General features: G+C 45.3%; 2 protein-coding genes across 2 annotated transcripts in view; both read left to right on the forward strand.

Annotated features, from left to right (window-relative positions):
• On the forward strand, nt 1–6227 carry LOC101155532 (atypical kinase COQ8B, mitochondrial). The gene is made up of 16 exons (XM_004075461.3): nt 1–129; nt 525–706; nt 789–942; nt 1229–1434; nt 1846–1912; nt 2775–2849; nt 3043–3162; nt 3234–3319; nt 3396–3536; nt 3608–3689; nt 4018–4111; nt 4274–4415; nt 4721–4828; nt 4904–4969; nt 5123–5209; nt 5358–6227. Coding segments are annotated over exons 1-16 (1917 nt in total). The 5' UTR covers nt 1–128; the 3' UTR covers nt 5664–6227.
• A 1086-nt stretch (nt 6228–7313) lies between these two features.
• LOC101156908 (numb-like protein) overlaps nt 7314–14458 on the forward strand; it is a 40680-nt gene continuing 33535 nt past the window's right edge. The window contains exon 1 of the mRNA XM_023961511.1: nt 7314–7759. The gene's annotated coding sequence lies outside the window, so the exon portion shown is untranslated. The remainder of the gene's footprint in view (nt 7760–14458) is intronic.

Raw genomic sequence — 14458 nt, forward strand, 5'->3', positions numbered from 1 at the left:
GTAGTCGCGTCAGTCAATGTTTCACTTCCGGGGCGGCCCCTGTTGCTGCTCTTTACGAAACATACTGAAGAATTGCTGGAATAAGGACGATTTGCTAAAAGGACTTAAGAAACAGATACGCGTGGAAAAGTGAGTGACTCCGTGACTACTGTCTTAAGCAGCTGCTGAAAATCGTTATTTGTTTTCGGATAAACATACTTTTATCGCCGTGAAATCTTGGCACAACACATTTCCCAGCGTCCCTCAGAAAGAGCCTCATTTAGCTCTGCGTCCAGGTTACCTACGTTTTTTGATAACGTTTTTATGCTTCAGGACTTTAAACGCGATATTAAAAGACAACCTTCACTAATAACACACAAGATGGCAATCATCCCCAAGGTTAAACATGGGCCGGGCTCGGTTTAGGCCCAAATGGAACCCAAACATGTTCCCTTTAGAACAACATTTGATACCTCTTGAGGAAGCCTGGTTTCGATTGGTTCATCTCTGTCATTTTTCTGTGCTCATGACGTCACCGACTGCAGTGATGCTTGCAGAGGTTCTGCAGGTGCTCCGCGGGGCGGGAAAGGTGGGCTCCGCATTGATGCTGACCCAAGGGGAGCAGCTCCGCCTGATGGCATGCAACTCCTCACTGGCTGCAGGGGTCAAAGCTGCCCAGGACGCTGCAGAAGGCGCCATGGCTGCTTTGTTTGGGAGCGCCAGCCACGTAAGATTTGTTCACATAAAATAAAAAAAAGTGTTTGTTTGTTTTTTTAAAGTTAAAACTACAGTCTTCATTTTCCCTCCAGAATACTGTAAAAGAGGACGTTTTTCCTGATACAGAGGGCTGGGAAAACATGGATCCTGAGGAAGCAGCTAAATGGGCTGTTGGATCTGAGTTCCATCCTGATCCTGCAGAACACAGCTGGACAAAACCTGAGTCTGCAGAAGGGATGCACACAGGTATAGTCATGAGATGCCTGTGAATATTTACACGTGTTTTCTGAGCTACTAATGGATTTTTAAAGATGGAGTTTAATCTAAATTTGTCAGAGGTTCTGCACAGAAAAGGGATTTTACAAGTCAGCACTGGGAATAATACTGACTGACTGTGTGTATTAAGGTCTGGATTCAGGGTTTAGTAAAACTGTATGTCTGCATAAACCTTTTGGAGACTGTGTCAGACGTGGTTTGGTTCTGACAGAAGATGTGGTGGTTCAGGAGTAACGCCGTCTCTGTGTTTCTGAAGGGGCTCATCCTGACGAGCAGTCACCGGCTGGGGGGTCAGGGTGGCCGCGATCCACCAGTCGCTTCTTGCACAGCACCGCCAGCCTGCCGAGGTTCTACCACAGAAGTCGGTCAGTGCACAATTCGGTGGTGACCAAGCTGACTCCAGAGGACATAAAGAAAGCCAGAGAGGCGAAGCAGACCCTCGTTAAACCGGTTAGACAGAAGGTAGGTCCAAATGTAGCCTCTGGAGAAGGAACGTCCTTCATTTTTATCACCAGTCTGTTTACACACACGATGAATCTGAGCCCAGTTGGTTCTGATTCCATAACTACATGTATTCTGTTTATATAGGAAGGTTTGAGAGACATGTTTAATCTGTTTTTATCTCTTTTGGGGAAAACGTTTCTGTTATTGAGAACTATAATATGACAGCAGTTTTTCTGCAAGTTCAACTCTTCTTCTACAGTAATCCATGGATCTCCTGGTTTCTTTCCTTTTGTTTCCGCGTCATTCAAAGTTTAAGTGGTTTTCCTCTTTCTTTCACACGATTGCCTTAAAGTTAGTCTGAAACGGCAGTAGCACACAACAATCCTTTCAGGAAAACGTCTCATCTGCTATCTCCATTTATCCTTGCAGCTGAGCGTCCACGCCAAAGAGAGGAAGGTCCCCGCCACAAGGATCAGCCGCCTTGTTAATTTTGGCGGTGAGAACAAGATTTTATTTATTTTGTTGTTTCTTTTATTTGGACTGTTATTAAGGATATGGAGTTTCACCAATCCAGAAGTGTCATGATGGTGTATTTGCCATTTATGGATCACATTCCTGAGCTCTGCTGCTCAGACTTTGGACCAATCAGAGATCAATAAAGATCAAGGATGGCCCTGAAGACGCAGTGAAGCCAGCGTGATCCTGCATAGACCATTCAGCTCTTCTGTTCTGGTCTTTGGCAGAGAAACCTCAGCAGGAGCCGACATTACCTCCTAGGTGGTGAAGTTTGCTGCAAATTCTGTCTGTAATCTTCTAATAATTTTCCAAATTGTGTGGTCATTCATTCCACCTCAAAGGCAGCCAGAGATACCCGGGGTGTTTTTTGGATGGAATTAAACGCTCCAGTGAAAAAAAACACGTGAAAACGTCTTAACAAAGTTTGGATGACACACCTACAGATGCAGACTTTAATCAAAACATTTGAGCGGCCACTGCAGGTTTTGCTGACTCTGACAAAGTCAGATCAGGACCCAAACCTAACTTCCTGATCAGCTCCTCACATGGTTTCATCAGAGCCAAGCCTCTTCTCTGCCACAGAATGGCACCATCTGACACAGGATCTGAAACTCCAGAAGCTGCAGAGACAAAGAAGTTCAAGGAAATGTTAATGCTGTTTTTCTGTTTGCCTGAAGATTATTTCTTTGCATTAAAATCTCCATCTGCTGCAGACAAACCGCTGCGGTGATTGTCTTTCAGTTTATATTCCTACAGAGAGCTGTTAACAAAATAAATTTGGGAGGGGTGCTCTTTGTACGTCCTTCAGAAGATCCAGAGTTTGGTCTTGGTCTTTGCTGCAGGGCTTGCTGTTGGATTGGGGTTTGGCGCCATTGCAGAAGTAGCAAAACAGTCCTTCGGAGGCAAACAGAGAGGAGGTAAAGCTTTTCAACCCATCTGTATCATCCGGTCCAGCTTGTAGAAAGACCCATCCAGCTGTGAGATGGGTCTCGTGTCTTCAGACCTCTGGGGCTGTTTGACCGCTCACAGCTTAGCTTCTTAACACACTTTGGGGTCATAAAGACCCCTTGCTGTGCTCCTCATTGCTCATGACATCACTCCTGTTTGCAGACGGGAATTCGCTGTTGGACTCAGCCTTCCTGTCTGAAGCCAACGCTGAAAGGATTGTCAACACACTCTGTAAAGTTCGTGGAGCAGCGCTCAAAATAGGCCAGATGCTCAGCATACAAGGTATGCACCTGTGCTACAGCAGCTTTTGCTACGATCTGCTCTGTTTTCCTGAAAGTTTGTTTGGTTTCCAGACAACACCTTCATCAACCCTCAGCTGCAGAAGATCTTTGAGAGGGTGCGGCAGAGCGCAGACTTTATGCCCACCTGGCAGATGACGGTACGTCCCCACACGGAGACTGATGCCTAAAGCGTGTGAGGAAAGGGCTGCAGTGTCTTTGTTTGTCATGAAGTAGAAGGTGCTTGAGGAGGATCTTGGACCTGACTGGAAAGAGAAGCTCTCGTCTTTTGAGGAAAAACCTTTTGCTGCAGCTTCCATTGGCCAGGTCCATCACGGCATGTTGAAAGAAGGTCGAGAGATTGCCATGAAGATCCAGGTAAGGTTCACCCACAGAGTCACCTTAGTTCCTCTCTCCAGGGCTCTGATTTGTTCATCTGTGTATCCTAGTACCCTGGAGTGGCAGAGAGCATCCAGAGCGACATAGACAATCTGATGTCGGTGCTGAGGATGAGCGTGGTTCTGCCAGAAGGTTTGATATTTTTATGGCGTCTTTCAGAGCAGAGGTCTGGCTGCATTAATTTCATGTAAATCACTGTTACAAGGAGAGGAAAATAAGGAAATTGGATCCCAATGACAGAAAGGAAGCCTAGGATTTATGGTAGAAATGTTCTTCTGAACAGACATTGTTGTGCAACAGGAAGTTCTGAAAGAAATCCAGAAAACTTGTTGGCTTCTTTCACCTAGTTTGATGTAAAACAGCAGGTAGTTAAAATGACAGGATGGGTCTGAGTTGGAGATGTGGGGAAGCTAGTGATGAAGCTCCAGCAGGACTGTAATGATGCGTGGACTTTCTGCAGGTCTGTTTGCAGACAGCAGTCTGGAGGTCCTGCAGAGAGAACTGGCCTGGGAGTGTGACTATAAGAGGGAAGCGGAGTGTGCCAAGAGGTTCAGGTACCTTTAACTTGTTCTGCCACAGCTTTCTTTTGTAATAGAGAACCTTCTCCTCCCGTTGTTCTGTAGCCTTCTGTGCACCATAGAATGTCGCCTTCATTTTTCTGTTCAGATGTTTCTGTAACATGACAGCATTTCCTGTTTTAATGTTCACTTCTACAGGTCCCTGCTGGAGGGAGACCCGTATTTCCAAGTCCCAGAAGTCATCGATGAGCTGTCAGGGCGCCGGGTTCTGGCCATGGAACTGGTGCAAGGTGTCCCACTGGACCGCTGTGTAGATCTGGACCAAGAAACAAGGAACCAGGTTGGACTCCAGAAGCACAGAAATGCTGCGAAATTTGCATACATGTATATATAATAATCAGTTTTTTCAGAGACAACAACACGGCAGATAATAAAACTTTATTGACAATAACTCAACATTGTTCTATTGGAACACAAAGTACTAAACAAAACTCTCATCTGTTCTTTCTCTGGAGATGTTCTGCATAATTCTCCATCATTGAGGTTTCAGATCCTGTTAATATTTCCTGTTATATATTTCCAGAGGAACAGGTGAGCTGCAGGTATGAAACCTCAAAGCTCAGCAGCTTCTCCTCTCCTCTGCAGATCTGTTTCCAAATCCTTCAGCTGTGTCTGAGGGAGCTCTTCGAGTTCAGGTTCATGCAGACGGATCCAAACTGGTCCAACTTCTTCTACAACTCGGAGACAAACAAGGTGAGGAATTTCCATGTTTGAAGGCGGTCACGCCACCTCTTCAGGATGAGCAGCAGGTTCTTCTTCTGCCTGTAGGTCATCCTCTTGGACTTTGGTGCATGCAGAAGCTACCCAGAGGCCTTCACAGACGACTACATCCAGGTATGTTACTTGGTCCTAACACAACTAAAGGACACCTACTGGACTTCAACAGACCACTGTTCCACTGATGATGGTTCCTTCCTTCATCTATTGGATTTACTGCTTGGAGCTTTTCAGCTAAAATGCTAGTTTGAACTCAGGCTGTGTCTTCAGGTGGTGTATGCAGCCTCTGTTGGTGATCGGGACACTGTCCTCTCCAAATCCAAGGACCTGAAGTTCCTCACAGGTTTGGAGACAAAGGTGAGAATTTTCAGCTTCTTGGATCCTTCTGTCTAAAAATGCATAAAATACCCCGGAACCTGGGGGCTCTGTGATGTCAGACAGGGGGTGTTGTGATCAACTCTAACTGTCAGTAAAGGAGATCTCTGGCGTCTGTCCCCCCCTGCAGGCCTTTAAGGAGGCTCACGTAGAGGCGGTGATGATCCTGGGCGAAGCTTTTGCTTCTACGGAGGCCTTTGACTTTGGCAGCCAAAGCACCACTCAGCGTATCCAGAACCTCGTCCCCATCATGCTGCGCCACCGCCTTACGCCCCCTCCCGAGGAGACGTACTCACTCCACCGCAAGATGGCGGGCTCCTTCCTCATCTGCTCCAAGCTGAAGGCCTGCATACCCTGCAAGGACATGTTCCTAGACATCTACAAGGCCTACACCCAGAAGCGGCAGACAGAGCAGCTTCAGCGGGCTAGCGTCTGAAGGGGCGGGGCAGGTGGAGCAGCTGCAGCAGGCCCGCATCTTAGGGGGCGGGGCATGCTCTTGGCCTGAAGTAGCCTAGAGCTTTATGGCTGTTGAACTTAACAATGGAGATAGTGGTTCAGACTGGTACTGCCATCACCATCTCTGTGGGGTTTGTTCCTCGCTCTCCATCAGGCTGCACAGTCAGATATGTTTTGACCCAGAACCTGGACTGATGTCCAAACGGGGCGGTTTTACCACTCAGTCCACGAGGTTCTTTCAAAGGAGGAAACATTTCCTCCAAAGTTAATGCTTCCATCTGCAGTAAAAATAATTGAACCTCATTCTGACAGAAAAGTCTGAACTTTGGTTCCTACATTGAAGATGAAGCGTTCAGACTAGATGATTGTACCAGACGGCAGCCGAGATCCAGCCTGAAGATCCGCTTTGACGGCCTTGCATTAACAAGTTTGTGTGCTTTTACAATAAACAAAAACTGTTCCTTGTCAGATCCAGATTTACGCTGCTGTTTTGTTGTGCACGAAGATTTTATTTAATAAAACACCAAACTGGGTTTCTCCTCTGTGCTGATTTTGATCCTTCTGTATCAGACCTGCTTAGAAAATTATGACAAACTGTGATGGACCTCCTGTTTTTTTGACCACCTCCTGTTTTCCAGTAGTTGTCTTGTTTTGCAGACGACCTCCTGTTTTCTAGAAGACCTCCTGTTTTTCCTGACCTCCTCCTGTGTTGACATGAGGATGATGAAGCCATCTGTAAAGTCTTATTTACTGGAACTACTTTTGCTTCAAGGTCAGAACATCTATTTAGTTCCTTCCAGGCCTCAGAGGATGAAGCCACCCGCCTTTCCCAGTATCACTCCCATAGGTGAAGAAACTGGATCACATAGTTGCTGCTGATGACTTTTTTTTTTCCTCCACATGTCCATGAGGTCATAAGGTCACCATCAAACAAACACTAATTGAAAAAGTTTAGACAAATGACATGAACATGTATCTTGCTGAGTATCATTCCTGCTCACCTTCTGAATCAATCTGCCATATGGAAGTCCTTCAATTTAATTGTGTTACAACAAAAAATATCTAGACAACACACTCTTAAGCAAAGGTTCCACCCCTCAGAAATACAGAAAATAGAAAATACAGTATATATGATGTAAGAATTGTACAAAACAGACTTCACAGATAGTTAAACCCAGCATGGCACAGCGGCCTGGTTTCTGGTACCAACATCCACATGGTGACGCTGCAGGAAAAGATGTTTAAAAAAAAAAGATCACCTCTGTGCAGGAAAACGTGTTTCTCTTTGGTGGTGAAATTTAAAGCTTCTGATTGATGAAGGAGACAAAAGAATGTTCAAAATTCTGCTCTAGAATGATAGCCAGAAGAAGGACAACGGAGTTATTTTGGTCACCAGCGATGCTCCAAAAACATAAGTATTTCATAAGAACTATCTCTGTAGATTTTAAAACATCGACGCTGCAATTCATGTTTATTCTTTGTGAGATTTTTGCGTTGTGTGGGTTCACAATAGTAAGGTTTTTTCTGGATGCGGCCGCGCGGGGGCGCTGCAGTGAGGCCATGGTACCATCTCCACGCAGTGGAGGTCATTCCTGGATACAGTCGCGTGGGAGCGCTGTAGTGAGGCTGTAACTGTGGGTTCCCTGATTTTTCCTTTTTTTTCCTCTTTTTGGGAAAACATCAATGGGGCGCGCGGATTTGCATGTCCGCCCGTCTGTGCCAATGGGCGCGCAGAGAGGGCTGGGTTAACGGGTGGAGCCGGAGGGAAGCAGCCCAGAGAGCATCCGACTCCACACAGACTCCGGCGAAGCGCGGACGGAAACCCGGACCACCTTTCCCGAACAATAACTCTGATGTCCGGGGGTTCGGCGCGTGGACGCGTGCGCTCACGAGAGCTGTGACCGCGTGTCTCCGGCCCACGCCGCCTCTTTACGACGCTTTGACAGCGCGGATGAAGATTTGGTGAAATAAATATATTCTTTACGGTGGATTCCTCCTCTGTTAATCCACTCGCGCGGGGGGGTCCCGGATTTACTGCGAGCCGGAGCGGGGAGCCGATCATCCGACCGTCTGTCGGTGAGTTTCTGGATCCCGGAGGGACAGAAAACCCGATCGGTGGGTCCAAACAAGCTCTGGAGGGGCTCTTCCCGGGTGGGAGTTTGGGGTCTCTTGGTAGAAGGGTGGTGTGTGTTTGTGTGTGTGTGTGTGTGTGTGTGTGGGGGGGGGCTCTTTGATGTGTAAAATGAATGAAAGGTGGCTCCAGCCCTGACGGCGCAGCGCGTTCTGTAAATATGGGATGGATGAGAAACTTCAGCTGCTGTGTCCGCGCGTCACGACCGGAGATGGAATGATGTCATGTCGAAGCTGCAGATGAAGAAGCGCTTTCAGGATCTCTACTCCTCCTCCCGGTTTCTGGAGCTCTGCTCCTCCTTGTGGTTTCTGGAGCTCTGCTCCTCCTTGTGGTTTCTGGAGCTCTGCTCCTCCTTGTGGTTTCTGGAGCTCTGCTCCTCCTTTTGGGTTTTGGAGCTGTGCTCCTCCTGGGTTTTGGAGCATTGCTCTTTCAGGAGAATCGACCCCCCCTTTCGCTGGATGTAATCTGATTTCATATTTTCCTCCAAGGGAGGAGAGAAGTTCACAAGACCTTTCCTTTCTTAGCATGAAAGCAGACCTGCACGTCCACACTCATGCATGCTCACATGGTGCGCACACATGTACACAGACAATTGGCACATGCCTAAAGTGTGGCGCGTGGCCTTTTTGTATGGGGGTGTCCATCTGCTCTGTGACGAGGGGGGCTTTCATCAGACAGAGGCATGGGGTCCGGCCCCCAGAGAATAGTCACATAAGGCAGCACTGATTTCAACTGTTGGGTGGAGGGCAAAGGCTCTGGCTGAGGGGCTCTCTCCTCTCAGACTGAGGAGATCTTGTTGTGTGGAGCTTTGGACCCATTGACTGTAAAACAATGGACAGCTCAACCCCTCCCTTCTCGTGTTCCCAAATAGGAAGTACCATTTCTTCCTGATATGGGTGCCGCCATGTTGAAACCAGTCGACAATGATGGTCCATGTCGCTCTGAGTCATCGTATCTATGGCAACTATTGCCATTACCATGAATACAGTGACAGAGCGATTCGGACCAATCACTGTCGACTGGTTTCAACATGACTGCGCCCGCATCTGGTGAGGGATTTTGCCAAAATTCGTAAAGCATTTTCCATGGATGACGTCATACCTCGATTCGTCCATTGTTTTTAACAGGCTATGGTTGGACTGGAAGACCATGTCCAGTTCTGTCAATGGTGGTTTTGTTTGATGGACAACAGGAAGGTTCCAGCTGGTCTGGATCTGATTTAAGAGGAACCTGTGCAGGTAAAAAATGGAACCACAGGGATTCATGGAAGACGTTCTTAGTGACAAAACTTTCTCACCAAGGTTCCTAGGTTTTCCAGTAGAATCATTCCAATTGGTGCTCTTCAGTTTCATTTCGATAGAAGGTTCCCGTGGTGTGTTTCCACTCATTCACTAATTCAATGAACCCCCATTTATTTTAGCATTGCAAAGCAGCTTGTTTACTTATGGACTGACCTTTAAGGCAAACGTTTTCAACAAATTTTTAGCTTCAACCATTAAGGGAAAAGTTGAGGGAGAATCTTCATTACATTAAAATGATTCATCCATGAAATCTAGAATGGAAAGAAAATGAGAAACTTTAGATGTTTTACAGAGAATGATACAGCAGAGCAAAGTTTCTGATGCGTGCAAACCTATGAACTTAAAAGTACAGTATACAAAAATATACTTTGTATGCAACTTTGTTTGTATGTATGTATGTATAAAAATGTCCTTGTTGAAATAATAATCATATACCATAGAAATGTGCGTTTAAACCTCTTAGTCCAACTTTTTGTTAAATTGACCAGAACATCACTAACAATTCTATTGACCATGATTGTTTTTTTTTTTTTTTAAATTAAACTCCCAATCATCTTTTGATCTATTGTCAAAGTTAACTTTTAATTAGGTTATGCAGATTTAACTAGAATCAGAAAACCTGTATTGTTTTCTAGGACATAGTTTCTGCAGAGCGGCAGGAGTACATAAGAAATTCACCTCATTGGGCCGGACTATTGGTTGCAGAGTCAACCTGTCCCCATTACCCACCATCCCTTAGTTTTACACTCTCTCCCACTAGCTTACAGCCCCTCACAGCCCCAAACTAACCGGTGCAACAAGAAATTGAACCATCCAGCTGAACAGTTTTGAGCCAGATGCCAAATCGGACGAAGAAAACCGAAAAGTACACAAATGTGTCTGCATGTGAATGCATCAGAATGGAGTGGAGCAGGCAGCTTGTGGCATACCGATTGTAGCACCTACAGTCACTGTTAGAAGCTTTTTTAAACAACAGTTTTGAGTCTGCTCCTGCCACATGGTTTGAATAAAGAAATACAGTAAACCCTTGTTTTTCGCGGGGCTTACGTTCCAAAAAGAACCCGTGATAGGCAAAATCCGTGAAGTAGAAACCTTTGTTTTTTCTTTCAATTAATATACAATTAAATACTCTATTATACATTGAAAAGAAAGAATTTTACAGGCTCAAGCATTTGTTTTCACAAATAAAAGTACTTTAGAAACGTTTTTTTTACAAATAACTTCTGTGCTGTACTGTCTGATAATAATAATTTTAATCATCGATGTGAACAGAAGGCTTCAAATCGCGGAGATTAGCCCCGCCCACCGCGACCCGAGTAATTGGGAGTTAACGGGAGAAAATGTAAAATGATTATGAATAAAATACAAAGTACAGTGTGACAAATAGTGACTCAGGTGTATTTCACTGCTCTTCAGACTGAGTCGCTGCATCCTGACTCCGCTCTGCAGTGTTTTCTTCTTTTGAAGCCCGCGGTGCAGCTGTGTTTGTTCGGGAGAAGAACATAGTGATAGGCAGGTGTTGTCGCTCTTTTTTCTAAGGGTTTTAGAGAAACTCGAAATTGCAAGAGAATTTGCACGTACATGTTGTAAATTTGGCGAGCTGTTTTACGTACGTGTACATATTAAACTGCAGCGTTATTGAGGCACAGGTAGAGAAGAAGCAGAGTGACTTTTTAGCCAATCAGAATGCAGAACACAATGCACGATGCAAATCCGTGAAGTAGTGAAACCGTGAAAAGTAAACCGCGTTATAGCAAGGGATCACTGTACTCAGATACTTATATATGTCCTCCATCATGAGAAAAATGCCACAAGAACATATTGAAAATATATTTTTCATTGAAGTGGGTCTTTAAATTTTAAGTTTTGGATGCTGGAGTTTCTGGACAGACAGGAGCCTAATTTACCTTAGCTGTAAGAAAACACAGAGACGTCACTTTCACAGGTTTACATAAAGCTGTTTTCTCATAGGATTTGGATTTAGAAGAAATAATCTGTAATTTGACCTTTAACATGTTTTCATAAATTCATTCATTGTATCTTCATCGTGTGTAAAGCATGTCTTTGTAGGCCTCCTCCACAGGATGGTGTTTTTCAGAAGAACAGATTTTCTCCCAACTTTCCCTCAAAGCTAAAAAGCAGACGTTAACTTCTGCCTCGTCTGACATTTTAGATGTTGAGGATAAAAAATTCTACAAAACTGTGTATGCATCTTTATTAGCTGCATTGTGGCAACATCCCAGAACCAGTCGTTTTATTTTACTCAGAGCGTGTTTGGTGGGTGGGAATAACCAATGGACCGCTGCTGCTCTGCAGCCTGGAGAAATAATAATAATAATAATAGAAACGTCACTTCAGGATCTAAACTGTTTTTATTTCTCAGTTTCGCCGTTTTGAGTTTCCCTTGTCATTTATATATTCATAGTCATGTTGTAATCAGGGATATTTCGATGAAATCAATGCTGCCCAGTAAAAGAGGTGAAAGGGGGTGGCCATGTGTACTTCTAGGTTTGAAGGTGGAGCTTGTGGAAGTCTGGGGTTGTTTTGAAGATGTGACCTTAAAGAGCGAGGGTTCCTCCAGATCTGGAACCTGAGAACGGTTGGACCTGTTCCACAGCCGGCAGTCTTGAAGATGGAAGTTCAGCCTCTGCTGGACATAAATCATCTGGGAAGGATCTAAACACAGGCAGGACAAAAAGGACTCAAACACCATTTCCACACAGACACGGAGACACATGCACACAGAGGCACAGAAGGGGGCGGGCTGTCCTGCTGAGAACAGTGTGGATCAGAGGTCACCCGACTAGCCAATCAGGGCTGCTTATGGAGGAAGAGGGCGTCGCCCCCTTTGTGCTGTCGAGGGTGGGTCTGCTTCACCAGCAGCTCTGCTTGCAGCCGGTCCTGCAGCTGCTGCTGCTGCTTTTGGGCCTTGTCGTCTGGATAGGCAGCAGAGAAGAAGCTCCTCCTCTCTTCTATATTTCTGATTTAAAAAAATTTCTCTTGAACTTCATAAAATCTCGTTTCAGTGTCTTTGGAGTTGATGCAGAGCAGAGCTGAATGAATGTTGGTTCTGCTGGAGGAAATAATTAAGAAAAGATGTTTGATCTTTCAGGATTGTGAAGAAGGTGGAGGGAAAGCTGCTATGAGTCAAGAGAGGAGAACTGTCAAGAAGACGCAGATAAAGAGGGTATGATTAGATTGAAGGAGAGGAGGAAGGTAAAAGTGATGAAGTGAGCAGGGGCTTTGTGCCCGTCTGCAGAGAACTTCTGGCCTGAAGCCTTCTGACATCCATCTTCTTCACCTGCTCTCTGTTGCAGACTCATCGGGCTTCTGAAGCCTGAGTGCATTCAGCAGATGCTGAGTGCAGTTATCGGATTTCTGCAGCCGGGTCAGACAGACCCCTCCTGCCTCTCATTCAGTTGCGTAGCTGCAAACCCGACTCGCATGCTCTCAATACAAAAACACACGCATCCTGTTTGCTTTTGTGTGTTTGTTGTGTGTTATGTGACACCTTCAAAATCGGAAATGACTGTCAGTTGCAACTGCAATGATGAAAGTACATTCCTTTGAACTCCAAGCTCCTCCCAGCCGACAGAGCTCCTCCATAGAAGCGCTCAGCCACCCTGAAGGAAGAAACTCATTTCACCTGCTTGTATCCATGATCTTATCCTTTACCTTTCAGCTCTGCTACTTCTTCAGATCGATGCAGGGACTGCAGCTGCTGCAACTGTTCTCTAGTTCTCACGTCAATTCCTTCTTCACTGTTGAACAAGACCCCAGCAGACATGCATTTTTCCTATTGTAAAAGGAGCTCGTCACCAAAGAGGGTCAACCACTCTTTTCTGGTCAATAACCATGACTTCTGAGTTGGGAGGGGCTAAGTCTCATTCTAGCTGCTTTACACTCAGCTGTGAATCACCTCAGTGCACGCTGGAGGTCCTGGTTTGGCAAATGGTAGATGGCGTACACTTATGTAGTGCTTTTCTACCTTCCTCAGAGGGCCAAAGCGCTTTCACCCATTCACACACTGGTGGCGGCTCCGCTGCCAAACACTGGTGCCAACCTTCCACCAGAGGCAAGGTGGGGTTCAGTGTCTTTCCCCAAGGACACTTAGGCAAGACACATGGGCGGGCAAGGCGGGAATCGAAACTGCAATCTTCCTATCAGAGGTCGACTGCCCACCACGGATGAAGCCAACAGGATAATATTATCTGCAAAGAGCACAGAGGAAATCCCCTGGCTGATCCGAGACATTCTCTTCATAAAGATCATGATGTTGCAGTCCAGCATGGATCCAATAACAGATCCATCTTACTGCTGATTTTAAGGGCTTTTTTCACTGCAAATTCAAAACAGTTTAAAAACTTAAGAGACCAGTTTGGTCATCCTCACGAAGAATGTGAAGTTAGAGAAGACAGAATTAAACAGCCAGAGAGACAGTAACCATCAATGGTGGTGCATGCAGGTACGAGGCACTGACATGGAAAGAAACAATTAGTGCAAACTGCTTTATTTTATAGTAATGAATAAAAAAGACTAGTGTGAAAGTGTTCTGAACAGCTGTTTAGTTTCTCAAGATGGTTTTAACCAAATGGGTTACAGATACGTCCATTCAGCGCTCCAACTGTAACCAGAAAACAACAAACCATCAGAATATCACACAAGGAGACAGCCATTACTGTAGAAATGATGTAGTAGTGTTAACCTTATTTTCTGCTGGCTGCTCTCTGGCACATATTATGTAAACTCGTGGAGAGTGACGCTGAAATCCGACATTCTAAAAAAAGTTAAATTATGGTTGTATAATTAGGGGTTCTTCTTGTAGTTTATATAGAGTTCTTCAGTGAGTCCAGATGGTCTTTGACTTATTTGCTGGGACCATAGCACTGAAAAGGCTGGCATCACTTCATCTTTTTTGTGTCTCGGTCACCTGGGAAGTTGTCACGGGTTGGAAGGAAAAAGTTGGTTGGTTGTTCATCTTTAGTCGTGACCTTAAAGTTGACGGGGTTCTCTCCACAAATGAGCTGTCGAGGCTTTAACCATCTTCTCTTTTTTACGGTGCTACGATTCGTGGTTGCTATGGTGACTGGGTGTGACAGGAACACAGCTGCCACAGCTGTACTCCAGTGTGTCCTTCACTCCCACTCATATTTTGTCCACTTCTTCTATTATTTCTCCAATTGTTGTTTCTTTTCTTCCTAATTTTCTTTAGAAATGCAGGCATTTTGTGTATTTTTTGGCATCTTTGTGGTCTCTCAAAAGACCTCTCCGTGCATCTCTGCAGGACCACAAGGGGGCACAATCCTGTCCCTTTGTGTGACAACGCTAAGTGTGGGTAAGAGC

This window comes from Oryzias latipes, chromosome 13 (assembly GCF_002234675.1).
Source record: "Oryzias latipes chromosome 13, ASM223467v1".
Classification (NCBI taxonomy): Eukaryota; Metazoa; Chordata; class Actinopteri; order Beloniformes; family Adrianichthyidae; genus Oryzias; species Oryzias latipes.

Bases quoted from the DNA above. Each gene is read 5' to 3' on its own strand.
- LOC101155532 (XM_004075461.3), top strand. The intron at 1,435-1,845 runs GTAGGTCCAAAT...TTATCCTTGCAG, and splicing joins TTAAACCGGTTAGACAGAAG to CTGAGCGTCCACGCCAAAGA. The intron at 4,416-4,720 runs GTTGGACTCCAG...TCTCCTCTGCAG, and splicing joins ACCAAGAAACAAGGAACCAG to ATCTGTTTCCAAATCCTTCA.